Source organism: Scyliorhinus torazame, chromosome 10 (assembly GCF_047496885.1).
Source record: "Scyliorhinus torazame isolate Kashiwa2021f chromosome 10, sScyTor2.1, whole genome shotgun sequence".
Classification (NCBI taxonomy): domain Eukaryota; kingdom Metazoa; phylum Chordata; class Chondrichthyes; order Carcharhiniformes; family Scyliorhinidae; genus Scyliorhinus; species Scyliorhinus torazame.
In genome coordinates, this window is record NC_092716.1 from 262,760,361 (window position 1) to 262,788,232 (window position 27,872).

General features: G+C 45.2%; 1 protein-coding gene across 4 annotated transcripts in view; it reads right to left on the reverse strand.

Moving 5' to 3' along the window:
* Positions 1-27,872, reverse strand: part of LOC140384761 (SH3 and multiple ankyrin repeat domains protein 2-like) — a 1,513,496-nt gene that overhangs the window by 353,318 nt on the left and 1,132,306 nt on the right. For all 4 annotated transcript variants that reach the window (XM_072466758.1, XM_072466757.1, XM_072466755.1 and 1 more), the window contains 2 exons: positions 7,092-7,174; positions 6,706-6,830 (listed from right to left, as the gene is read on the reverse strand). In XM_072466758.1, the coding sequence (XP_072322859.1) occupies positions 6,706-6,830; positions 7,092-7,174 (208 nt within the window). The remainder of the gene's footprint in view (positions 1-6,705; positions 6,831-7,091; positions 7,175-27,872) is intronic.

The following is a 27,872-nucleotide window of genomic DNA, read 5'->3' on the forward strand; positions in this document are numbered from 1 at the left end:
TACCCAGCAGAACCCTACCAAAAACACAGACGAAGATCTTCACCTCAAAAGGAATGAGCACTCCACCCAAAATGCATTACTTTATACTTCTCTGCATCAAATTTTATCCACATGGTGTCTACGGATTTCACCACCCCCAAAGTCTGCAACCATCCTCCTCATTATCAACTACGTTTTCCAGATCTAATATTCTGTGCAGATACAGAAAATGGGTAAAACCCAAAGAAACTATTTTCATAAATACCCACGAAAGAAAAACGGGCACTGTATATTTTAAAATAGAAATTGAAATTGAAATTGTGGCAATTACTGGCTGCTTTGCGAGTAACCTTCATGGCAGACATGAAGAGAATTTTAAAATCAGTCTGGATCTGGGATTAAATGTATTGTGCACTCTCACTTTTCATCTGAAAGGTTAAGCATCTTCCTTTCATCAGTTGACCCAATAGCCATAAGCTATGCTTCCACATTTACTCAATATGATTTATGACAAGGGTTTCCTTAACCCGGTCTCAAAACAAATCAAAATTAGCACAGTTTCGATTGGAATCTGTATTTTCAACAATATACCAAAAACAAATTCACTGGCACAGTATTTGAACGGACATTACTTGTCATGCATTTTGGCTAGTAGGACAATGGAATGGATGTTGCTAGGTGACTGTTGCTCTGAGTTACTGTTCTAACTGCAGTGCTAAATAAGCTCGGCTAACAAAAAGTCTTTTTTTAAAAAATATATATATATATATATATATATATACACACCATCTTAGTTACCATTTAATAGCATTTTTGGTTTGAAGCATGGATATTCAAAACTTGAAAATATATATCCACACACATACTCATTATCCTGCTCCTTAATCCTAAAGCTATTCTTTAGATACAAATGCTTAGATGAATTAGAATTTTAATAGCCAAGAAATTCAGAAATGAAGATTCAAAATTGAAATGTTCACCTAAATACTGCACCCAATGGTCTTGGGAAATACACAAATTCCTGTCTCTTCTCTGCAAAAAAAATGTGGCTTAAAAAAGTGCAACTTAAATTAGTTGGCAATCGACTAAATTGCTGAGACATTGGTTACGGCATTGAGTTCAAGTTGTATCATATCAGCAAGCAAAGCAACTCAGATTTTAAATTGGTGTGAAATCAGCCACTGGCCAAGTGGGGCTGCTGTGACAGTAACATGTGGCTGGCTAGTTTGGAGTACAAGAACAGCAATAAACCATTCAGCCCCTTCCACCATCCAATTAAATCATGACTGGCCTGTAAAATCAGCTGCAGTCACCAAATGGGCAGCCATCTTCAGCTTTCCAGTGGTGGGTGGGCAGCTCAGGACCTGGATGGATGGGAGTGTAAAGCGATTGTAGAATCATAGAATTTACCATGCAGAAGGAGGCCATTCGGCCCATCGAGTCTGCACTGGCCCTTGGAAAGAGCACCCTGCCTAAGCCCACATTTCTACCATATCTCCGTAACTCGCCCAATCTTTTTGCACACCGAGGGCAATTCATTATGGCCAATCCACCTAAACCTGCACAGCTTTGGACTTTGGGAGGAAACCGGAGCACCCGGAGGAAACCCGGAGGATTGGGGCAGTTTCTCAAATGTGCGGACAGCAAGACAGATTTTCCTTTTGAGGGTGGAGGTGGGGTGGAGAAGGAGCAGCGTTTTTTTCTATTTGCGGGGCCATTTGACTCTTTAACAGCTCCTTTAAGAACAGCTGGTTGGCCCACCCCATGCTTGGTACAGGTGGTGATGGTGAGAATGTGCACGATACGCACACCACCTATTTATTGAATCACAGAATGGCCTTGGTGCTAAAACCAGCCCGTCAGGCATGCACTCTCTCTCTGCAAGACCCCACCCGCACCCAGCCCTTCCCCCACCATTCTGAAGCTCTCTCTTCAGGCGCTTATTCAAGGCCGTTTTGAAAGCCACCGATGCAACGGCCTCCACCACACAGTCCATCCCAGATTGTAACATTTGGCTACGTAAAATAGATATCCCTCACTTTGCCTTTTAAAAAAAACCAACTGATCTGCTCTGGTTCTCGATGGTGAAATTCTCTCCCCCATCTATCCAGTCCAGATCCCTCATGGATTTTGAGCACCTCCATCAAATTTCCTCTCCATCGAGGATAACAGCCCTAGCTTCTCCAATCTGCTCTTGGAAGGGAACTCCCTTGTTCCCGGAACCATCACCATGAATCTTTTCTGCACCCTCTCAAAAGCCTACACATCCCTCCTGAAGTGCAGTGCCACAATTGGACAGAAATACTCTCGTTGAGGTCAAACTGGTGTTTCATAAAAAGGTTCATCTTCCTTGCGCCTATAAACCTGGGTCCTGCAACCAGCATAGGAGCTCAATTTGAACAGTTAAGCCTGCCTGCCATTCAGTTCGGGTGGACAGGCAGGTGGCAGGTTTACAGGCCTGGCTGGGAGCCTACTCCGACAAGCCTCGGGTGTTAATGGTTCCCCCACGATGATGATGGCTGCCTATTACTGAAGTGACAATATTGCTACAATGGTTTTTTAATTCTGAGCTATGATTGGCAAGTTGCAAGTTCCGCCCAGGCAGCATACTGTAGAGAGAAAAGAGACAGTTGAAGCTTAGGAAATGTCACAGGAATGCCAGTAAAAAGGAAAATTAACAATTTATACTCCGTGTACTGATTCCCTGTTTTCCTGCAACCTGCATACACCTTGGGGACAATTTTCTGGCCATTGCGCTTGGTGCAAATCCTGCTATGTCGGGAGAATTCTGGGAGAAGCCTCAAATGGGATTAGCGCTGGGCACCAAACTTTGCAATGGTCCTGGGCCCTCCCAGCAGACGCAATTAGGTTCACCCACCAGCAAAGGCATGAACCTGATCACCATTCATTTAAATATTCAAAATCAGCTTAACGCCAAACCTTCCGGGGAACATGCGATGCTCCCAACCGCTGGTGTGGCATGAAGCCTGCGGAAATCACTACTGGTCTCCTCAAAGGATGATGGAGACACAATGACCATGCCGGGGGGAGGGGGCTGTGCACGGGATGGCTTGGAGGCCATTGTATGGGCTAGGTCCTGATGTCTGTGGGCGAGGGCCTGTCATTTTAATTTGAGATCATAGAATTTACAGAGAAGGAGGCCATTCGGCCCATCAAGTCTGCATCTGCCCTTGGCAAGAGCACTCTGCTTAAGCCCAAGCTTTCACCTCTCCCCGTATCCCAGTAACCCCAACTAACCTCTTTGGACACTAAGGGCAACTTAGCATGGCCAATCCTCCTAACCTTCACATCTTTGGACTGTGGGAGTGCACCGGAGCACCCGGAGGAAACCCACGCACACACGGGGAGAACGTGCAGACTCCGCACAGACAGTGACCCAAGCCGGAATCGAACCTGGGACCCTGGAGCTGTGAAGCTACTGTGCTAACCACTGTGCTACCATTCTGCCCTCGGGGACCCTTTAAAAATAACACCCCCATTTCGGAGGAGCCAGACCTGGCCCCGCCGCTCTCAATTCTGACGCAAATTACACACCCCTTCCCAGAAAAGTGAGCAAGTGGGGGTGGATTGCGTTCGGGATTGCGCCGACCCACCAGACGGTAATCACACCGCCTTCTCCCACTGGTGATGACACTTGCACCCCTTATTTTCCTGTGCAACTAAAAGTTTATGAATGAGTACATTCTGAGATCAGAGTACAATACAATTGGATCATTGAATAATCTACAATTTATGTACTTTGTCATCAACTCCCTCTTAAAAACTTGTTACCAACATATGGATTATTTAATGGTCCACACATTGTCCTGACTCTATCAGGTTGTAGTTATTGCTTCAGTCAAGCTGCCTGATGGAAGAATTGTATTCCAGTGTGACCAATGGGATTTTTTGGTTCTGGTTCTGTTATTCGTCATCCCACTTCAAATTAACACATTCCAATCACAAATGTATTTGTCAGATACAGGAAATGCACTTTTAATGTCACTGACAACAAGCTGGCTAAAGTTGAGTGCTTTATAGAACCTTCCAGTTTTGCTGGAGGCATGTTTAATGTTTGTCGTCACCACGTCAACAAATAATTCAACAGTGCAGAAATCCTAAAATAATCTGCAGCGTAGCAGCGGAAGAGACTGAAAAAAAAATCTGTATCCAGTTCAGCAGCAAAACGCAAGGCATAATTTCATTTAACCATGAGGAGAAACAGGGCAAGGCTTTCTAATGCAATAACGGTCTGAAGAAAACTCGATTGTCTCAGAGAACCAAATTAAAATGGATAATCATTTTATTATAACACAATGTACTCCCTCACATCGCATGTGAATACGGAAATCTCAGCTCACTGTTCACTGGCAAAGTCAGATCACAGTAAGGGTTACCTGGTGCGTGACGTAATCAATACGGAACATGAGGGGGCTGAATAAATAGCAGGATGTTGGGCTTCAAGAAATAAAACAAACTATACAGTGCATCAGCCACAAGGTACTGGTTTAAACATCAATTTAGCTACAGACATAATCAAGTGCACATTAGTCGATATAAATAGAAAAATGTAAAGGGATAGTTAATTAGGTTATATAATTCCGCAACAAAAGACAGGATAATACAAAGTCTCATTTACAAGAAAGCAAACAGAATTCAAAAGGCTGGAAATGCGGTGCATAACACAATTAAATTAAAAGCCTTTACCAGGCTTAGGTTTCCTACCAAGCTATTAGTGGTTCTACCAGGTGGACAGAGGACATTGCTGATCTCAACACAGCAATCAGGAAAACAAAATGCAAACCATTTCAGAAATTAACTAGTTGCATGAAATCCACACCCTCCAACATAATTATTAAGTGTATTTAGGCATGGAGCATTGATAACTTTGCTTGTTATTTCTAATCCATTCCTTTCTAAGGCACGTGCCCAACTGGATTCCCGACAAGAAAATGGAACTTCTCCATGCCTCACTAAAATTCCAAAACGAGAGTGATGCTCATCCACTGCCAACATATTCTCATTACACATCCTCCATTCTTATGCCAACAATGCTTGCTTCAGGTATTTCTTGTAGACAGCATTTACAATTACAGACGTTCTGATGGCTGAGGTTCTGTAATGAGCGAATCCGAGATCTAACATTTTCCTCTAAGTTCACCCTTTCGTGGAGGCAGCAGTTTAAGTTTTTATATCCTGTTTCCTCCATTGGCCATAGGCGCCACTTTGCCAGGATGAGGACAGCTCCAATACCACTCCGGAAGCACAGCACAACCCAGGAGAAAGGCGCTTGAGTGGCGCCCCCATCCACCACCTTAAACATTCACCCCCACCCACTTCGACAGCAGTGCATATCATTTACAACACCAAAGCTCCTCGTAACAGGGCCTTCCAAACCGGTGACATCTCACCACCTCCAAGGACAAGAGCAACAGACACATGGGAACATCATTGCCTACAAGTTCCTCTCCAAACCACAAACCATCCTGACTTGGGAACTATAATTGCCGTTCCTTCCCTGTTGCCTGGTCAAAATCCTGGATCTCTCTCTAACAGCACAATGGGGGTACCTACACTCCAGTGATTCACCACCACCTTCTCGAGGGCAATTACTGATGACCAATAATATGCTGGCCTTTCCAGTGACACACACATCCCATGACAAAAATAACTGTGCCTTCCTCAGGAGGAAAGAACAAAAAGGGCAACTTTAAAACCTATTTTTTAACCAATTAATCTTTTGCATTGAATTCTCAAATTGAATTAAAAATTTATATCAACTTTGCAGCAATGGCAAGTTACTTTTATATTTAATTGACATGTTAATTGAATGGAAGTGTTTGACGTGGAAATTTTAATGCGTTTCCGCTCTCGTAAAGTAGGGAAAAATCTACAGGAACTCAAACTGGTCTGACTAGAAACAGCCAGCAACAAGGTGCTAAATAGCATCTATTAGCTATGAAAGCATTGGTTGGAACCTGTCATGCTGCCCCATCCTGAACTACACATGACACCAGTCCCACACCATGCTGCCGGTACTTGGGGCTCTATTAAACTACTCAGTTGTAAAACAAGCTTTTCAAACAGGTGTCTCACTGTTGGACCATCAAGATATAGGAGCAGAATTAGGCCATTCAGCCCATCGAGTCTGCTTCGCATTCGACCATGGCTAATATGTTACTCATCCCCATTCTCCTGCTTTCCCCCGTGACCGCTTGATGGGAGGTTAAGTAGCGATGCCAGCATCACCCTCATCCAAAGGCAGGTAGAATGGGCCACCATTTCAGTCTGTCCGCCATTCTGCGATAATGGCATGAAATTACCCCATCCTTAAGTGGGTCTTTTATAAAACATACACACACCATATGCAATGTCTGCTCACAGAAAAAGCACACTATTAATCCAAATCAAATCTCCAACTTTATGTTCGTCACTTGACGCCACTGCTATATGCAAAACTTCAAACCAAGATGTCCAATTCTCCTACCACAGGCAAAACATGATTAAGAGTTTTGCCTCGGGGCTATAGAAAACAAATCAACACGCACTCCCAAAATTCTGACGTTCTAACAAGGTTATTAAAGTTTGCATCTGGAGAGGAAGCTGGCAAGAGTGGCAGCTGAAGGATCCCATTGCACAAGAACAACTTTCACTTGCACAGCACCAGAGGGAAATGCAATGACAACATGATGTTACAGTAAAGAGTGGAGCTCATCATTGGCCTACCTCTATTAGGAAGTCACCCGTTCTCAATCCTGCCTGCCATGCCACTCCTCCTTCATCCACTGACTCTAAGTATTGGAGGGCAGGAAAGGCTGGAGTTGGTGTAAATTCCTCAATTGGTGTATCAGCTGCAGCAGAAAGACAAAATTAAATGAGAAAATGCTGCATTCCAGATCAGAGACAGGTTTAATGATAATTAAACACAAACCAAAACAAGTTCGCATTTTACAAGGAAACCTTCCATTTAAAAAAAGGAACAACAATTTATCTGACGGAGCTATGGGAAGGAAAGCAGAACAAAAGGTTCTCAGGTCCGAGGGCCAGACAGTGGCTGCAGAAGGATTTGCACAGCTCGAACCTGCCAAAGGAAAAAGGGTTTGACTGCTCACCTTTCGCCCCACGCAGCACAAAGCCAAATCCCTCATTGTCCTTCTTCTGTAGGACCACTGTCTTCTCCTCAATGATGCAGTCGCTGTAAAAAGAATCCAGAAGATAGCGCCCATTACTCGAGCCCAGCACAGCTGCTGCCTTCAGGAGTCTGTGCATCATTCTAGAGGACATCAGCCAACTGGATCAGGGGTGCATTGCAAAAAAAACAACAAAACCACCAAAGGGCTGGGGTGGGGGGTGAAACCGGCAATAAGAGGAGGTGGTGTGGCTTAAAGGGACAGGGTGGCCGGTTTGCTCTGAATGAGTGAATGAATGAATGATCACATGTCAGCCGCGACTCTGAGGATTGGAAGCTACGTGCGATTTCAGGAGCAATCTGATCAATATCCTCCCACTGTGCGCGGAGCACAGGCATCTTCCAGGGGAAGCAAGCTGGGGGAAAGTGAGGGAGCATTCCTCTCCCCCCTGTCCTCAGCTACCAACACTGCTCTGCTCGGGTTTAATTCTTGTGCTGTTGCATCGAAATGTTTCTCTCCTGTTGTTGAGAGCTGCAAGAATCTCGCATGATCATTTGACAGCCACACTGCTAATAACGTGGTTGCAGCCTTGGCGTCATCGAGCTGGGTTTTTCCCCCCCCAGAAGTATCTTTACATAATTGAATTAACATCAGGAAATGTGCATGGGGGGGGGGGGGAGCATAAATCAGTACATTTCCCCCAAAATAAATACATGAATTAACAAACTGCCCAAGTAATCAGGCCGGTTCCTTATGCAAAATAATGAGACTGAGATGAAAGTGAGTTTAAATCAGATGTAAATAAACACCAAAGGCAGTCTGCACATCCTTGCAGACGTTAACCCTTAAAGGACAATCACTGGCGGTGCCTCTTATTTCTGTATCGGCGACACTCACAAGACATTTCTGTCCATCTCTTGTGCAAGGCAGTTGAAGAAACGTTATCAGCATTTATTCATCCAGCACATTTCAGAAGAGACATCTACAGTGTGTTTTCTCTCTCAGTGTGGAAAGGCTGTCACAGACCCTTGGTGGGTTAACCGACCAGCAAACACAAAGCAGTAAGTTTTTAAGGGTCTTGATTTCCTTACCTATCAAAGGTGTTAATTTGCACTAATTTCAACTGAGCACAAAGACATTGGGCAGCATTGGGTGATGTGTTAATCAAATACCTCTGAGCCCTGCAGAGTGCCTGAGTAATACAGGCCATCAGTTATACTATTTATCATGCCTTACAGCTCATGGAATACTTTCGAAGTGTACTGACTGCTGTAATGCAGGAAAACGATGCAGCCAATTTGCACACAGCAAGGTCGCACCAATCTGATAATGAGTGTGTTTTAATAATAATAATCGCTTATTGTCACAAGGAGGCTTCAATGAAGTTACTGTGAAAAGCCCCTAGTCGCCACATTCCGGCACCTGTTCGGGGAGGCCGGTACGGGAATTGAACCACGCTGCTGGCTGTGTTCTGCATTACAAGCCAGCGATTTAGCCCACTGTGCTAAACCAGCCCCCTGGGATTTTATGATGTTAATTGATGGAAAAAATATTGGCTTGGATATTGGCAATACACCCACCCCTTTGCTCCTCTTCAATACAGTGCCATGGGATATTTACAACACCAGGTCAGGCAGACGAGGTCTCGGTTTCATCCAAAAGATGGTGCCTCTGGCAGTGCAGCACCAGAGTGTCAGCTTTGATTCTTGTGCTGAAATCCTGGACTGAGGCTTGAACATACAGCTTTGTAACTCCGAGGCAAGCCATTGAGCGACAGCTGATACCTAATGGCTCTTTGGTTTAATAAATGTTTCTGAAGAACTGCATATATTGTGGGACAAATTCTGTTTTAATGCAGGTCAAATGCATTCTCATTTGTTTTGTTTGGCCCCTTGTTCCGCACTGTAACCAATCACTGTTTGTCAATGTACCATTTGTCAATGTTCTCTGTCGATTATTCTTTTTGCCTACTATGTACGTACTGTGTACGTTCCCTCGGCCGCAGAAAAATACTTTTCATTGAACTTTGGTACATGTGACAATAAATCAAATCAATTCCAATTCAGAGCCAGCATGGCTGAGCTGGAAGTATTTCCTATGTCACAGGTCATGGTTTGGCCCTGCTCCAGAAACGTGAACACATAGTCAGGGCTGGCACTTCAGAGCAATACTGCGAGCATGCGACATTGTCGGAAATGCAGGCTTTCGGACCAGATGTTAAAACCAAGGCCCTATCGACCCCCCGTTTGGGTGGATGCAAAAAAATAAAGGTCTTCTGACAGAATTGGAAGGGGAACATTGAGCTCTTTGTGTCCTGGCCAACGCCTCTCTCTCAGTCAACACCATCAACAGCAGCTCTGACTGGTCATTAACCTCACTGTTGTTTGTGGGCCCTCTGTGTGTTAACTGGATACCACGTTTAGCCTGAGCTGAATGATAGCTTCACTTCAAAGTAGTTTGTGGATTGCAAAGCAGTTAGCACACCACGAGGACATGAAAAACATTCTATAAATGCTCCTTTTAAAAATGTACCATGTTGATCCTGACAAAGGAGGTGCATATATAGTGAACTTCAAACATTATGTTTGAAGTCCTTTGTATTGGACTATATTGTAAATCATGTATTTCCAATATCTACGAGTGCTGCTGGGAAAGGAGGCCTCTTGCATTTTATGCAACAAGATTGGGCAAGGAGTCAATCTGCTCTGTTCAATTATGCAGCAACATGAGAAAAAAAGTTAATGGTTGAGTTTTGACCTGCACATATTTCCAGCAATCAAAGGTTAGAGTTATCAATGTGGTGAGGCCACCCTCCCAAAACCTTTTCCTTTACTCTATATTATTTAATAATAACAATAATAATTGCTTATTATCACAAGTAGGCTTCCATGAAGTTACTGTGAAAAGCCCCGAGTTACCACATTCTGGCACCTGTTCGGGGAGGCTGGTACGGGAATTGAACCGGCGCTGCTGGCATTGTTCTGCATTGCAAGCTAGCTATTTAGCCCACTGTGCTAAACCAGCCCCCATTTCAAGTGCTATTGGTTGAAAGTTGATGCTTCAGGGCGGCATGGTGGTGCAGTGGTTATCACTGCTGCCTCACGGTGCCGAAGACCCGGGTTCGATCCCGGCTCCACTCATTGTCCGTGTGGAGTTTGCACATTCTTCCCGTATCTGCATGGGTCTCACCCCCACAACCCAAAGATGTGCAAGCTAGGATTGGCCATGCTAAATTGCCCCTTAATTGGAAAAAACCCGAATTGGGTACTACAAATTTATATTTAAAAAAAGAAAGCTGATGCTTAATATGGGAGTGTGCAAGAACTATCCATTCAAGTTCAGGTCTAAACTACCTAATCTGTAGACATCTTAAGCTGAATAAGAACAGAAAGTCAAAAACTCTTCACTGCTGCCAAGGCACTGAATACAGAAATAGGCCATTCGGCCCACCGAGTCTGCACCGACCCTTTGGAAGACCTCCGGACCTAGGTCCAATCCCCCGCCCCAAAAGCTCACCCTGAGGGGCAATTTAGCATGTCCTCTCCACTTAACCTGCACACCTCTGCACTGTGGGAGGAAACTGGAGCACTCGGAGGAAACCCACGCAGACACGGGGAGAACGTGCACACTCCACACAGACAGTCACTTGAGATGGGAATTGAACCTTGGTCCCTGATGCTGCGAGGCAGCAGTGCTAACCATTGTGCCACCTTGCCACCCCCAGTCGATCTTGAAATGTTTTGGCACAGCCATTTCTGAATGTAATATTTTGTAGAAATATTTGGTTCATCAGCAAGTGGCACGGTAGCACAGTGGTTAGCACTGCTGCTTCACACGCCAGGGTCCCAGGTTCGATTCCTGGTTTGAGTCACTGTCTGTGCAGAATCTGCACCTTCTCCCCGTGTCTGCGTGGGTTTCCTCCAGGCGCTCCGGTTTCCTCCCACAAGTCCCGGAAGACGTGCTGTTGGGTGAATTGGACTTTCTGAATTCTCCGTGTACCTGAACAGGCGCCGGAATGTGGCGATTAGGGGATTTTCGCAGTAACTTCATTGCAGTGTTAATGTAAACCTACTTGGGACAATAATAAAGATTATTATAATTCGATGGTGGGAATGATTGGATCCTGTTACGACAACATATGGGCAAAAAGATCCAAATCTTTGAGGTTATATTCTGCATTGAGAGATCCAAACTGTGACCAATGGGATTTTGGCTCAGGTGACTTTGCAACTGCCTTAAGCTAGGCCGAGGCACCTTGCTTATGCGAATACCAGGAATAATGCTAATAAGAAAGGTGACTTTCTTCTTTCTTAATATGCCCCTCCTGTGGAGCCAGAAGAGCCTCTCCCAGCTCCACAGTGATCCGGGGGACAATTGCTGGCGGATCTCACTTCCTTCTTCCATTTCCAAAACATGTTCTCTGCAAACCAGCCCAGATGCCCCAGGCTGATGCTAACTGTGGATTGCCATCAGCAGAGAAACCAACTCCCAATCAATAGAGAAGCCAGCTGCCTTTGCCCAATCGGTTGGCATCCGTACCTCGTTATGACAATGGCTCTGAGGACCAAGGCCCAATTTTGGATCAGCCTCAGACCTTTGGTTTCTGGTGAACATTCCAAGAATATTTAGGGCCCATTGAATGGGCCTAAACCAATTTCTGACCTTGTGATTGACAAGTGATTTCAAAAACCAATTTATAAAACATTTTTTTTAAGAGTACCCAATACTTTTTTCCCGATTAAGGGGCAATTTAGCGCGGCCAATCCACCTACCCTGCACATCTTTGGGTTGTGGGGGTGAGACCCACGCAGACAGGGGGAGAATGTGCAAACTCCACCTGGACAGTGACCCAGGGCCGGGATCGAACCCGGGTCCTCGGTGCCGTGACGAAAAACAATTTCTAACTGTAATGGAGACTGGAAAAGTTGGAGGTGTTCCCAGTTCTGATGAAAAGTCACCATTCCAAAACATCTGTTTCTCTCTTCATAGTTGCTGCCAGACCTCCTGACTATATCCAGCAATTTCTGTTTGCATATTACAGAAGTTGGGCTTGTTCTCCTTAGAACAGAGAAGTTTAAAGGGATAATTTATAGATATTTACAAAATCCTAATGGATTTTGATGAAGTAACCTAATTGACAAAGGACCCCACAGGAGAGATAATGACATTATTATACAGCGAGTTATGATGATCTGGAATGATACGCTGCCTGATAAGAGAGCAGAAGATTTAACAATAACTTTCAAGAGAAAATTGGATAAATCTGTAAAGGGGAAATTTTTCAGGGGATTGTGGCATGTGAGAGGACCTTTAAGAAATGGGTGTGTATATAAATATCTGTAGTGAGAGTACCTTTAAGAAATGGGTGTTTATTACTGCAGTGATGTCAGAGAATGGATGGAGCTGGGCTGTCTGTCAGCTTTTTACTTTCGTTTTAGGCTGTTTGCTGCAGGGTGTGTTTTAGTTTAGTTTTCAGTGTAGGAGCTGAAGCCAGACAGAGCAGGTGTACTGCTGTTCTCTCTGCCATGAAAAGACTATCTCTTGATCATTTGGTGAATTCAGAATTATAAATGTTCTCCGTAGTGAATGTAAACCTAATGTGCTTCTGTTAAAAGGTGTTTCTTTTGTCTTCTGGATGTTGTTTGGGAAGTTATGAAGCATTACTTAGTGTTGTAGTCTTTGGGGGTTGTATTTGAATTGATGGTTGCTAAGATGTTCACTGTATGTTTTAAAAAGGTTAACTTGTGTTCATAGAATAAACATTGTTTTGCTATAAAAAATACTTTTCCATTTCTGCTGTCCCACACCTGTAGAATGGGCCGTGTGCTCCCCATACCACAATCTATTATAGGTTGTGGGTCAGGTGAACTCCATGATACACTTTGCGGTTCTCTCAACCCTGACCCATAACAATTGAGTGGGGAGTGGAAATAATTGGATCATGTTTTCAAAGGGCCAGCCTAGTACAATGGGCTGATTGGCTGCCTACGGCACAGTAAGGTCATTGATTCTACAAAACCACTGTTCATAGAGACCATGGGCTGGACTTTACAAACAATCAAACTGCCCCCCTGCCTCAGCACCCTCCACATTTACATTCAATATAGGTAACGGTCTAACCAACAGAAATCAGAGTCCGTTCTGGACGGGATTATCACCCCGCTATCTAACCGCTCTCTGATGGTATTTTGGAACCCGTGGGGAGCTCCTCAGTGCAGGAAGAGATCCACATACCATTTTTAAATGGCACCCCGATCTCTTGACCCCCCTCCCCAACGCGAAATGGATCCTCCTACATCCCAACTCACCTGTTGGGGGGTACCCAAGCCCCCCACACCACATACCGGAGGGCACCCCCGGGCCTGATCCCTGGGGTGGGAACAATGCCAGCCTGGCAGTGCTGCATGGGCACCCAAGCAGTGCCGGGCCTGCACCCAGGTGGCACTGTCTGGGTGTCCAGGTGACACTGCCAGGGTTCCAGCCTGGCCAGAGCCTGACCACCTGATTGCCTGGGAGACCCGCCCGCACCCCCCTCCCCCCACCCCCACTGTGCCGGTCCCCATTTGCGGGGACCAGTACTATCGCCGCTCGGCTGGGGTCTCCTCGGTGAGGCCGCTGGATGCCGGCTGGCTGTTTGATCCGGAGTGAGAATGACTAAGTTGGTTTTTGAACTCACTTAACCGTGCAAGGCTGTGTCCCGCCCATTGTGGGTGGGACCCAGATCGCGACATCTCCTGAAACCTGGTTAGATTCCGGCGTGACACGGCCGGTAAATCGCACTCATCAAATGATGATATTGTGCTGGCAAAGGGGCTGGTTTAGCACACTGGGCTAAATCGCTGGCTTTTAAAGCAGACCAAGGCTGGTACGGTTCAATTCCCCTAGTTAGCTGGACGATGCTTGATTGGATGTGCCGAAACGGAGGGGATGGGAATGAGCAGATCTCACACTTCCCGATGCCCCTTCCTTATCCCCACTGGAAACGGTAAAATCCAGTGACATATTAACTCGGGAAAAAATTCACAGTTCTGGGACGAGGCTTTATGGTGAAGAATCAACTTAAGCAGATGTCCCTTAAAACTTGCAAATGCACTGAAAGCTGCTATTCATTTTCTACAAGTTATGGACAACTTCCTGTCTCAGAATCTTGCTGACACTGTTTTACAGTGTGTGTGTGTGGGACCGGTGAGGGTGTGTGTGTGTGGGGCGGGGGTGTGTGTGTGTGGGGGGGGGGGGGGGGGAGGAGGGTGTGGGGGGAGGGTGTGTGTGTGGGGGGGGTGTCGGGGGGAGGCTGTGTGTGTATGTGTGTATGGGGAGACGGTGTGTGTGGCGGGGGAGGGTGTGTGTGTGTGTGTGTGTATGGGGAGGAGTGGTATATGGGTGTGTGTGTGTGGGGGGAAGGTGTGTGTGTGTGTGTGTGTGTATGGGGAGGAGTGGTATATGGGTGTGTGTGTGGGGGGAAGGTGTGTGTGTGTGTATGGGGCAGAGAGGTGTGTGTGTGGGTGTGGGGAGGGTGTGTATGTGGGGAGGTGGGTGTGTGTGGGTGTGGGGAGGGTGTGTGCGGGGAGGAGGTTGGGTGTGTGGGGGAGGAGGGTGTGCGAGAGGAGGGTGTGTGTGGGTGTGGGGAGGGGGTGAGCGGGGAGGAGGGAGTGCGGGAGGAGGGTGTGCGGGGGAGGAGGGTGTGTGGGGGAGGAGGGTGTGTGTGGGTGTGGGGAGGGGGTGAGTGGGGAGGAGGTTGTGTGTGTGTGGGGAGGAGGGTGTGCGAGAGGAGGGTGTGTGTGGGTGTGGTGAGGGGGTGAGCGGGGAGGAGGTTGTGTGTGTGTGTGTGTGGGGAGGAGGGTGTGCGGGAGGAGGGTGTGTGGGGAGGGGGTGAGCGGGGAGGAAGCTGTGTGGGTGTGTGTGTGGGAGGAGGGTGTGCAGGAGGAGGGTGTGCGGGAGGAGGGTGTGTGTGGGTGTGGGGAGGGGGTGTGCGGGGAGGAGGTTGTGTGTGTGTGTGTGTGTGTGGGGGGGGAGGAGGGTGTGTGGGAGTAGGGTGTGTGGGAGTAGGGTGTGCGGGAGGAGGGTGTGCGTGTGTGTGTGTGTGTGGGGAGGAGGGTGTGTGTGGGTGTGGGAGGGGGTGTGCGGGGAGGATGTTGGGTGTGTTTGTGGTTGTGTGTGTATGTGTGTGTGGGTGTGTGTGGGTGTGTGTGTGTGGGTGTGTGTGGGGGGTGAGTGGGGAGGAGGTTGTGTGGGTGTGTGTGTGTGTGGGGAGGAAGGTGTGCGAGAGGAGGGTGTGTGTGAGTGTGCGGGGAGGATGTTGGGTGTGTGTGTGTGTGTGGGGAGGAGGGTGTGTGTGGGTGTGAGGAGGGGGGGATGCGGGGAGGATGTTGTGTGTGTGTGTGTGTGTGTGTGTGTGGGGAGGAGGGTGGGTGTGGGGAGTGTGGGTGTGGGGAGGGGGTGTGCGGGGAGGATGTTGGGTGTGTGTGGGGAGGAGGGTGTGTGTGGGTGTGGGGAGGAGGGTGTGTGTGGGTGCGTGTGTGTGTGGGGAGGAGGGTGTGTGTGGGGTGTGGGGAGGGGGTGTGCGGGGAGGATGTTGGGTGTGTTTGTGGTTGTGTGTGGGGGGGTGTGTGGGTGTGTGTGGGTGTGTGTGGGTGGGGGCAGTGGACGTTGGTGGTATCTCTGCAGAGGTAAATCCATTGTGAGATTTGTATGAGTGTTGTCGTGCGAACAGTGCCTGTTGAACAATGTCTACCGTGACTACACTGAACAAAATGACAGAACATCTTGGACAATGGAAACACAAATTAAATCACAGCTGCAAAATCACTGGGGTGACTGTGAGTTTGTGTGAGCATGAGGTATCACCATTAGATGAATCAGTTTATTTCTTCTAAAACAGATCAATCCCAAGATTGAAATAATCTTTTCGTCACATTAAAGCTTCAAATGTTGACTAACAAAACGTTCTCACTTTTAGAATCCCTACGGGGCAGAAGGAGGCCATTCGGTCCATCGAGTCCGTACCGACCCTCTGCAAGAGCAACCCCACCTCGGCCCATTCCTTTGCCCCATCCCACTTAACCCCACCTAACCTGCACATCCCTGGACACTAATGGCAATTTAGCATGACCAAACCACCTAACCTGCACATCTTTGGACTGTGGGAGGAAACCGGAGCACCCGGAGGAAACCCACGCACACACGGGGAGGACGTGCAGACTCCGCACAGTCACCCAAGGCCAGAATTGAAAACTTGTAGCACCTTTATCCAGCAATGGAACTTTGAGTTGAAGCGACATGTGTTGTACGTCCTGCAAACTGGAAGGTTCATTACAATCTCAATTCTGAAAACATATTTTTGGGGGGAATGGATGGGAGAGGGTATATCGATAAACCAATGTGCCGAGTGCGGAGCGACATCTCGAAAATGCTGCAAATCAATGTTTCGCATAACACCTGCTGTTTTGTGTGTTTGTATTGGTTTTTCAATCCTTTCGATCCATTGTCCGGCTGTGTTCATGGATTTAATGTGAAACAACTAACACACAAAACCTGCTCAGTCACTTTGGGCTAAAAATCTGTCTCGGCTTGTAATGCAGAACGCTTTCTATGCCCAGACATCGGCCATTCAGTCTCACTGACCTCAATAGGACTGAATATCGAGTGTACAACTTTGTGTCAAATTTTTTCAAAATTTAACGTACCGTTTATCAGTTGGATGCTGACACCAACCTTACGTTGGTGAGGATTTAAATAATTAGAGAGGGAATGGAGAAACCTGGGAATGCTTGAGTGGAATCTCATGGTTTGCAAAAGTGTTAAAGTTGACCAAGGAATTTAACTTATTCTGGTTGGAATGAGAAATGTATCGGTAATGAATGTCATGCGAGAGTGCCTTTAAGACATGGATGTTTAAGCAATGTCCCATTAAGAAAACAGTGATGTCATAGAGTGGGTGGAGCTCAGCTCAGTTCAGCCATTTTGCAGTTTGGCTTTGCAGGTTTTTTAGTTTCAGTTTAAAAAGCAGTGGGTGTGTGTCTGTGTGTGTCCAGAGAGCTGCAAGAAGAAAGCAAGGTGCTGGAGCTGAAATCAACCAAGCTAATATATCTCTGCCATTCTACAGAAAAAATATATATCATTTAACCTGATGTGATACTGTTTAAAGGTGTTAAGTCTCTTGGAAGTTTGAAGGAACATTATAAGGAGTTATTTACTGTTGTAATATTTTCTGAGTTATCTTTGAAGTAAGGGGTGTTAAGAGATCCAATGTTTATTTAGGATGTTAAGTTGAGTTCATGGAATAAACAGTGTTTTGTGTTTGAAAACCCACGTGTCCATAATTGTAATCCCACACCTAGGGGAAAAGCCGTGTGCTAGGAAAAGCAACAAATCCATTAAAGGGAGAGGTTGGTTGAACTCCATGATACATTTGGGGGTTCTGAAAACAACTCCTCCATAACAATTGGGGGCTCAAGGGGGATAAATGTCTATCTATTGGATTGGCTTTTGTGAACTTAAAGACAGTGAAGGATTGTTGCTTTTCCGGTGTGGTATTTTAGCTTAAGTGGGGAGAGTGTTGTGAACAATGGCTCTTTCAGAGGCTCAGAATTTTTTTGGGGTGGAAAATGTCACACGGAGTACTTTACGGACAGAAACGAAGAGCAGACTGTTAGATTTGGCAAGAACATTGCAGTTAACATTACCTGACAAAATGCGAAAAGGTGAGGTAATTATGGCGGTGGTTAAGCATTTAAAGTTGCCTGAGATACAGTTTGATTCATTGGAAATGGCAAAAATTCAGTTGCAAATTAAACAAATGGAACATCAGAAAGAATTAAAGTGGCTGGCATACGAGAGTGAGAGAGAGGAAAAAGAAAGAGAAAGAGAGAGAGAGGAAAAAGAAAGAGCAAGAGAGAGAGAGGAAAAAGAAAAGGAGAGAGAAGAAAGGAGAAAAGAAAAAATAGCCCTGGCAGAACAAAAAGAAAAAGAAAGGGAGATACAGATCAGGGAAAATAGTTTGAAGTTCAGAAATTGGCCATGAAACATGACAATTAGTTAAAATTGGCAGACGTAAAGGGAAACGTACAGTTGGATGATAGTGATGAGGATAGTGAGAAAGAGCGTCATTGTCAAAGGCTTGGTGGGAATCTATTTAAATATGCCCAAGCATTGCCAAGGTTTGACGAGAAGGAGGTGGAAGCCTTTTTTATTTCATTTGAGAAGGTAGCTTAACAAATGAAATGGCCACAGGACATGTGGGTATTACTGATTCAAACAAAGCTGGTAGGTAGAGCTAGTGAAGTGTTTGCATCACTACCAGAGAAGGTATCTGGAATATATGAGGAGGTGAAGAAATCCATCTTAAGTGCATATGAGCTAGTGCCTGAAGCTTACAGACAAGGGTTTAGAAATTTAAAGAAAGAATTTGGTCAAACATACATGGAGTTTGAAAGGCTCAAACAGAGTAATTTTGATAGGTGGATAAGGGCTTTGAAAATAAACCAAACGTATGAAGCTCTCAGAAAAATTATACTTTTGGAGGAGTTAACAAATTAAATTCCTGATGTAGTGAGAACTCATGTGGAAGAGCAGAGGGTTAAAACTGCGAGATTAGCAGCGGAAATGGCAGATGATTATGAATTAGTTCATAAATCAAAGATTGGTTTCCGACATCAGTTTCAGCCGGTGAGGAATAGAAACTGGGGACATGAGAAATACTCAAGTGGTAAAGGTAAAGGTGATCTGATGGGAGATAATAAAGAGAGTGTACCTCAGATTAAAAAAGAAATCCAGGAGGGGGGGAAAAGAAATGAAAAGTTTCAGATGTTTTCACTGTAATAAACTAGGCCATGTAAAGTCTGGATCGCAGGTGGGAGTGATGCCTACTGTGCTTGATAAGCCAGTGGAAAATCACAGAGGGTAGTGGGTGCCTGGAACTCGCTACCGGAGGAGGTGGTGGAAGCAGGGACGATAGTGACATTTAAGGGGCATCTTGACAAATACATGAATAGGATGGGAATAGAGGGATACGGACCCAGGGAGTGTAGAAGATTGTAATTTAGTCGGGCAGCATAGTCGGCACGGGCTTGGAGGGCCGTAGGGCCTGTTCCTGTGCTGTACATTTCTTTGTTCTTTGTTCTTTGAAGCGGGTTGCAGCCAATGGAGCTCACCCTTAGTGATGGTACCGAAACCAGATGGTACCCAACGGTTGTGTGTGGACTATCGAAAGGTGAATGCAATTACAAGAACAAACTCTTATCCTATTCCACGTTTGAGGGATTGCATTGAGAAATTGGGACAATCTGCTTTTATTTCCAACTTCCAGACATGGAAAGAATATTGAAACCATCATATGGAGTTCTTCGATCGACTTCAGGAGGCGGGTTTGGTGATGAACCTAGCCGAAAGTGAATTTGGAGAAGCCCGAATCACTTTTCTTGCGGAGTTTCCGTTATCCTCAAGACAAAGGGAAATAATGCGATTTCTTAGCATGAGTGGATTTGATCGAACAGTTGTGCAAAGGTTTTGTGGCGTGATTACTCCACTGATGGAATTGCTGAAGAAACGTCAAAAATTTCAATGGACAGCGGACTTTCAACAGGCATTTGACTGCCTGAAAGCTGTGATCACCAATGCTCCTGTATTGGAGAATTGCAAGGGACTCTGTGGTCAGATTGAACTAAATATCTGATTCTAAAGAGAAATGCCGAGGAGTAGAGGAATGGATGGATCGTGCAAACACTTTGTTCAAAGAGACTGTCAATCGAGAAGGATTTTGGTTGGAGGAAGAAGAACAAAGAAAAATGGACTATATTATTATACCTGTTTGCATGTGTTGATTTAAAAAAAAAAAATAAAAAGGTATATTTACTGTTTACCTTTCTTAGTGGATGGTGCAAAAGTGAAAAATGAAACCATCTTGAAGTTGATGGGTTTTTTTCTTTTCTTCGGGGGAGGTGTCATGCGAGAGTCATGGATGTTTAAGCAATGTACCTTTAAGAAAACAGTGATGTCATAGAGTGGGTGGAGCTCAGCTCAGTTCAGCCATTTTGCAGTTTAGTTTTGCAGGTTTTTTAGTTTCAGTTTAAAAATCAGTGGGTGGGTGTCTGTGTGTGTCCAGAGAGCTTCAAGAAGAAAGCAAGGTGCTGGAGCTGAAATCAACCAAGCTAATATATCTCTGCCATTCTATAGAAAATATATATATCATTTAACCTGATGTGATACTGTTTAAAGGTGTTAAGTCTCTTGGAAGTTTGAAGTAACATTTTAATGAGTTATTTACTGTTGCAATATTTTCTGAGTTATCTCTGAAGTAAGGTGTGTTAAGAGAGCCAATGTTTATTTGAGATGTTAAGTTGAGTTCATGGAATAAACAGTGTTTTGTGTTTGAAAACCCACATGTCCATAATTGTAATCCCACACCTAGGGAACAAGCCGTGTGCTAGGAAAAGCAACAAACAGATTAAAGGGAGAGGTTGGTTGAACTCCATGATACATTTTAGGGTTCTGAAAACGCCTCTCCCATAACATGAGATTATGTAAAAAAATTTATTTGGAGAACATTTTATTGTACATATTGTCAGTGTGATTGTTTGCAGACTGGATAAGCAATTTAAGGTTGATTAATTTAGTTCCATTGGCAGCAAATTTGCCACTAAATGAAGTCCATCGACATTCCAGAGCATAAAAAGAAAGACTTGCATTTATGTAGTGCCTATCATCACCACCAGCCATCTGCAAGACCTTTACAGCCAATGTATTACTTCAAATTGTAGTCACTGTTGTAATGAGGAAGCTAACAACCAATTTTCTCACAGCAACACCCGCAAAAAGTACTGGGATAATGACCAGATAATACATCCTCCTCGGATGTCGACTGAGCGATACACATTGGCCAGGACACCTGGGCACCCTTGCTTTTCTTCAAATTAGTGCCATGGGATCTTTTATATCTGCCTGAGTGGCCAGGTGGGGCCTCAGCTTAATGCGTCATCCAAAAGAGAACATCTCCAGCAGTGCAGCACACCCTCTGCGTTGTACTCCAGAGTGCGTCAGCCTTGACTGTGGTGCTCAGGAATCTGGAGTTGGACATGAACGCACAACCATCTGGCTCAGAGGGAATCTCAGCCACAGCTGTCACTTAAGTGCATGCTTGACAGTGATGCTCCAGTATTGAGGGAGAAGAGATGGCAAAACGTGCCACCCTTTAGGTTTGAGAACAAAGTGGCTGGTAAAGGTCTCACGCTTCAAAACGAGTATCATATTTTCCCAGTGTCCATTACTGACATGCTGATTGGTAAACAAATGAAATAAACATGTTGTGCACATCTTCCCTCAACTAACATCATTAGATAAAAGAGAAATACAAAATCCTGGCCATAAACCTCTGTTTTATTGATGGCTGGCATTAGGTTGCCAACTGTAGACAAAGCACAGGAAATAATTAAGTGTTTTAAACTGCTAAATATTGATTAGATTGATCAACTGGCACGAGAACCAAGGGTTCCGCACAAGGAAGTGCTTACAGCAATTTAAAAAAAATTGTTAGTCTAATTTAAATAGACATTGGCCAAGTGACCAAAACCGTGAATGGAGCTTTTGGACCTTTACCGCGACAGTCTAACTGTAACAGTGAAACTCTTTTATCATCTCACATGATTGATCAAGATTTAAAAGAAACAATACACATCTCACTGTTGTTGACACAGGCAAGCAACTAAATGCACTACTTATATTGCCATTGTAAGAAGACTTACAACCCAAGGTTAAAGTCCAACAGGTTTGTTTCAAACACTAGCTTTCGGAGCGCTGCTCCTTCCTCAGGTGAACCCACAGCAACCCACCTTCATTCACCTGAGGAAGGAGCAGCGCTCCGAAAGCTAGTGTTTGAAACAAAGCTGTTGGACTTTAACCTGGTGTTGTCAGACTTCTTACTGTGCCCACCCCAGTCCAACGCCGGCATCTCCACATCATATATTGCCATTAACCTACTCAATTCGAACCCTTGTAAACGATCACAGAATCATGTTCTTTGAAAGAGTGGTCAGGCTGAATCTCACAACTCAACTCTTCCCCATAATCTTGTAAATTAGTGCTCGACTAGTGCTTGTCCAATTGTCTTTTCAAAGTTCCAATGAAATCTGATTGCCTCACCTTTTCAGATCGTGTGATCGTGTGAACTGAAGCGGGAGAATCCGTCACAGAAAGTCATGCATTGTTGGTCTGAGGAATCGGATGATCTCCTACGGGACTGCTTAGAGTCAGTGGACTGGTCAGTATTTTAAACTCTGCGACCAGCCTGAATGAGTACGCCTCTACAGTAACTGACTTCATTAGTAAGTGTGCAGAAGACTGTGTGCCAAAGAAGCAAATCCGCGTGTTTCCCAACCGGAAACCCTGGATGAACAGGGATATCCACGGCTTGCTAAAGTCTAGGTCTGAGGCGTTCAAGTCAGGCGACCCTGACCTCGACAAGAAAGCCAGATATGATCTAAAGAAATCCATCAAAGATGCCAAAAGACAGAACCGGACCAAGCTCGAGTCCCAGGCTAGCCACACGGACCCCCACCATCTATGACAAGGTCTGCGAGACATAACGGGCTACAAGGTGAAGGCATGTAAAATCACCGGCTCCAATGCACCCCTCCCTGATGAGCTCAACGCATTCTATGCATGCTTTGTGCAAGAGGTCAGCGAGAGCGAGCCCTCCACCCCAGAAGCCTCGGATGAACTTGTATCTGAGATCACCACTGCAGACTCAGAGCAGCCTTCTCGAAGGTCAACCCTCGGAAAGCCAGTGGCCCGGATGGGGTACCCGGACAGGCACTCAGGTCTTGCACGGATCAGCTGGCAGGGGTATTCGCAGACATCGTCAACCTCTCTTTACAACAATCTGAGGTCCCTATCTGCTTCAAGAAGACGACCATCATCCCCGTACCAAAGAAAAGTCAAGCAGCGTGCCTTAATGACTATCATCCAGTGGCTCTGACATCCATCATCATGAAGCGCTTCGAAAGGTTAGTCATGGCACGAATCAATTCCAGCCTCCCGGATTGCCTTGATCCACTACAGTTCGCCTACTGCTGCAACAGGTCCACAGCAGACGCCATCTCCATGGCCCTGCACTCTACCCTGGAACACCTAGATAACAAAGACACTTATGTCAGACTCCTATTTAGCGACTACAGCTCAGCCTTCAACACCATCATTCCTACAAAACTCATCTCCAAACTCCGTGGCCTTGGCCTTGGCTCATCCCTCTGCAACTGGATCCTGAACTTTCTAACCCACAGGCCACAATCAGTAAAGATAACAACAACATGTCCTCCACAATCATCCTCAACACTGGTGCCCCACAAGGCTTTGTCCTCAGCTCCCTACTATACTCCTTACTGAAACATGGTTAAAGAATGGTCACGACTGGGAGTTAAATATCCAAGGGTATCAAACTGTTCGGAAGGACAGAGTGGATGGTAAGGGAGGTGGTGTAGCTCTGTTATTTAAGGATGACATCCGGGCAATAGTAAGGGATCACATCGGTGCTATGGAGGATAAGGTTGAATCCATTTGGGTGGAAATCAGGAATAGTAAGGCGAAAAAGTCACTGATAGGAGTAGTCTATAGGCCACCAAATAGTAACATTATGGTGGGGCAGGCAATAAACAAAGAAATAACGGATGCATGTAGAAATGGTACAGCAGTTATCATGGGGGATTTTAATCTACATGTCGATTGGTTTAACCAGGACGGTCAAGGCAGCCTTGAGGAGGAGTTTATAGAATGTATCCATGATAGTTTCTTAGAACAGTATGTAATGGAACCTACGAGGGAACAAGCGGTCCTAGATCTGGTCCTGTGTAATGAGAAAGGGTTGATTCATGATCTCATAGTTAGCGACCCTCTCAGAAGGAGCGATCACAATATGGTGGAATTTAAAATACAGATGGAGGGTGAGAAGGTAAAATCAAGCACTAGTGTTTTGTGCTTAAACAAAGGAGATTACAATGGGATGAGAGAAGAACTAGCTAAGGTAGACTGGGAGCAAAGACTTTATGGTGAAACAGTTGAGGAACAGTAGAGAACCTTCCAAGCGATTTTTCACAGTGCTCAGCAAAGGTTTATACCAACAAAAAGGAAGGAGGGTAGAAAGAGGGAAATTCGACCATGGATATCGAGGAAATAAGGGAGAATATCAAATTGAAGGAAAAAGCATACAAAGTGGCAAAGATTAGTGGGAGACTAGAGGACTGGGAACTCTTTAAGGGGCAACAGAAAGCTACTAAAAAAGCTACAAAGATGAGTAAGATAGATAATGAGAGTAAACTTGCTCAGAATATAAAAACAGATCGTAAAAGTTTCTACAAATATATCAAACAAAGAAGAGTGGCTAAGGTAAATACGGCAGCACGGTAGCCTTGTGGATAGCACAATTGCTTCACAACTCCAGGGTCCCAGGTTCGATTCCAGCTTGGGTCACTGTCTGTGCGGAGTCTGCACATCCTCCCCGTGTGTGCGTGAGTTTCCTCCAGGTGCTCCGGTTTCCTCCCACAGTCCAAAGATGTGCAGGTTAGTTGGATTGGCCATGATAAATTTCCCTTAGTGTTGGGTGGGGTTACTGGGTTATGGGGATAGGGTGGAGGTGTTGACCTTGGGTAGGGTGCTCTTTCCAAGAGCCGGTGCAGACTCGATGGGCCGAATGGCCTCCTTCTGCACTGTAAATTCTATGATAATCTATGGTCCTTTAGAAGATGAGAAGGGAGATTTAATAATGGGAGATGAGGAAATGGCTGAGGAACTGAACAGGTTTTTTGGGTCGGTCTTCACAGTGGAAGACACAAATAACATGCCAGTGACTGATGGAAATGAGGCTATGACAGGTGAGGACCTTGAGAGGATTGTTATCACCAAGGAGGTAGTGATGGGAAAGCTAATGGGGCTAAAGGTAGACAAGTCTCCTGGCCCTGATGGACTGCATTCCAGAGTGTTAAAAGAGATGGCTAGGGAAATTGCAAATGCACTAGTGATAATTTACCAAAGTTCACTAGACTCTGGGGTGGTCCCGGCGGATTGGAAATTAGCAAACGTGACACCACTGTTTAAAAAAGGAGGTAGGCAGAAAGCGGGTAATTATAGGCCAGTGAGCTTAACCTCGGTAGTAGGGAAGATGCTGGAATCTATCATCAAGGAAGAAATAGCGAGGCATTTGGATGGAAATTGTCCCATTGGGCAGACGCAGCATGGGTTCATAAAGGGCAGGTCATGCCTAACTAATTTAGTGGAATTTGTTGAGGACATTACCAGTGCAGTAGATAACGGGGAGCCAATGGATGTGGTATATCTGGATTTCCAGAAAGCCTTTGACAAGGTGCCACACAAAAGGTTGTTGCATAAGATAAAGATGCATGGCATTAAGGGTAAAGTAGTAGCGTGGATAGAGGATTGGTTAATTAATAGAAAGCAAAGAGTGGGGATTAATGGGTGTTTCTCTGGTTGGCAATCAGTAGCTAGTGGTGTCCCTCAGGGATCAGTGTTCGGCCCACAATTGTTGACAAATTACATAGATGATTTGGAGTTGGGGACCAAGGGCAATGTGTCCAAGTTTGCAGATGACACTAAGATAAGTGGTAAAGCAAAAAGTGCAGAGGATACTGGAAGTCTGTAGAGGGATTTGGATAGGCTAAGTGAATGGGCTAGGGTCTGGCAGATGGAATACAATGTTGACAAATGTGAGGTTATCCATTTTTGTAGGAATAACAGCAAAAGGGATTATTATTTAAATGATAAAATATTAAAACATGCTGCTGTGCAGCGAGACCTGGGTATGATAGTGCATGAGTCGCAAAAAGTTGGTTTACAGGTGCAACAGGTGATTAAGAAGGCAAATGGAATTTTGGCCTTCATTGCTAGAGGGATGGAGTTTAAGACTAGGGAGGTTATGCTGCAATTGTATAAGGTGTTAGTGAGGCCACACCTGGAGTATTGTGTTCAGTTTTGGTCTCCTTACTTGAGAAAGGACGTACTGGCACTGGAGGGTGTGCAGAGGAGATTCACTAGGTTAATCCCAGAGCTGAAGGGGTTAGATTATGAGGAGAGGTTGAGTAGATTGGGACTGTACTTGTTGGAATTTAGAAGGATGAGGGGGGATCTTACAGAAACATATAAAATTATGAAGGGAATAGATTGGACAGATGCGGGCAGGTTGTTTTCACTGGCGGGTGAAAGCAGAACTAGGGGGCATAGCCTCAAAATAAGGGGAAGTAGATTTAGGACTGAGTTTAGGAGGAACTTCTTCACCCAAAGGGTTGTGAATCTATGGAATTCCTTCCCCAGTGAAGCAGTTGAGGCTCCTTCATTAAATGTTTTTAAGATAAAGATAGATAGCTTTTTGACGAATAAAGGGATTAAGGGTTCTGATGTTCGGGCCGGAAAGTGGAGCTAAGTCCACAAAAGACCAGCCATGATCTCATTGAATGGCGGAGCAGGCTCGAGGAGCCAGATGGCCTACTCCTGCTCCTAGTTCTTATGCACCTATGACTGTGTGGCCAAATTCCCCTCCAACTCAATTTTCAAATTTGCTGATGACAGTAGTGGGTCGGATTTCAAACAATGACGAGACAGAGTACAGGAATGAGATAGAGAATCTGGTGAACTGGTGCGACGACAATAATCTCTCCCTCAATGTGAACAAAACGAAGGAGATTGTCATCGACTTCAGGAAGCGTAGTGGAGAACATGCCCCTGTCTACATCAATGGGAACGAAGTAGAAAGGGCCGAGAGCTTCAGGTTTTCAGGTGTCCAGATCACCAACAGCCTGTCCTGGTCCCCCCATGCCGACACTATAGTTAAGAAAGCCCACTAACGACTCTACTTTCTCAGAAGACTAAGGAAATTTGGCATGTCAGCTACGACCCTCACCAACTTCTACAGATGTACCACAGAAAGCATTCTTTCTGGTTGTATCACAGCTTGGTTTAGAGCCTGCTCTGCCCAAGACCACAGGAAACTACAAAAGGTTGTGAATGTAGCCCAGTCCATCATGCGAACCAGCCTCCCATCCATTGACTCTGTCTATAATTCCCGCTGCCTCAGAAAGGCAGCCAGCATAATGAAGGACCCCACGCACCCCGGACATACTCTCTTCCACTTTCTTCCGTCAGGAAAAAGATACCAAAGTTTGAGGTAACGTACCAACCGACTCAAGAACAGCTTCTTCCCTGCTGCCATCAGACTTTTGAATGGACCTACCTCGTATTAAGTTGATCTTTTCTCTCCACCTTGCTATAACTGTAACATTATATTCTGCAGTCTCTCCTTCCTTCCCTATGTACGGTATGCATTGTTTGTACAGCATGGAAGAAACAATACTTTTCACTGTATACTGATACATGTGACAATAATAAATCAAATCAAATCAAATCCACATCATAAAAATCCTCTGCGCTAAACCTTCTCCTCATTTTCTTGTGTTTCATCTAAATACAAGCAACTTGCTTCAATGCCTTCCTCCCTCAGTCCTCTTATTCTCAGCCATTCAGGTAATAAAATATTTATCATTATGTAGCTTCCATGGTAGATTTGTAGTAATTGCTTCTTATTTATTTATCCTTCCCACTTTCCAAAATCTTCCTTCTGTTTCTGATTTACTTCTAGAAATTCAACCGCTATTTTACCCCTCCTTTGGGTTCCTTTGTAGCTTTGCAAAGTTGTCCGTAGTCCACTGGTACCCAACGTGTTCTTCTCCTATTATTATTAGAATCCCTACAGTGCAGAGGGAAGCCATTCAG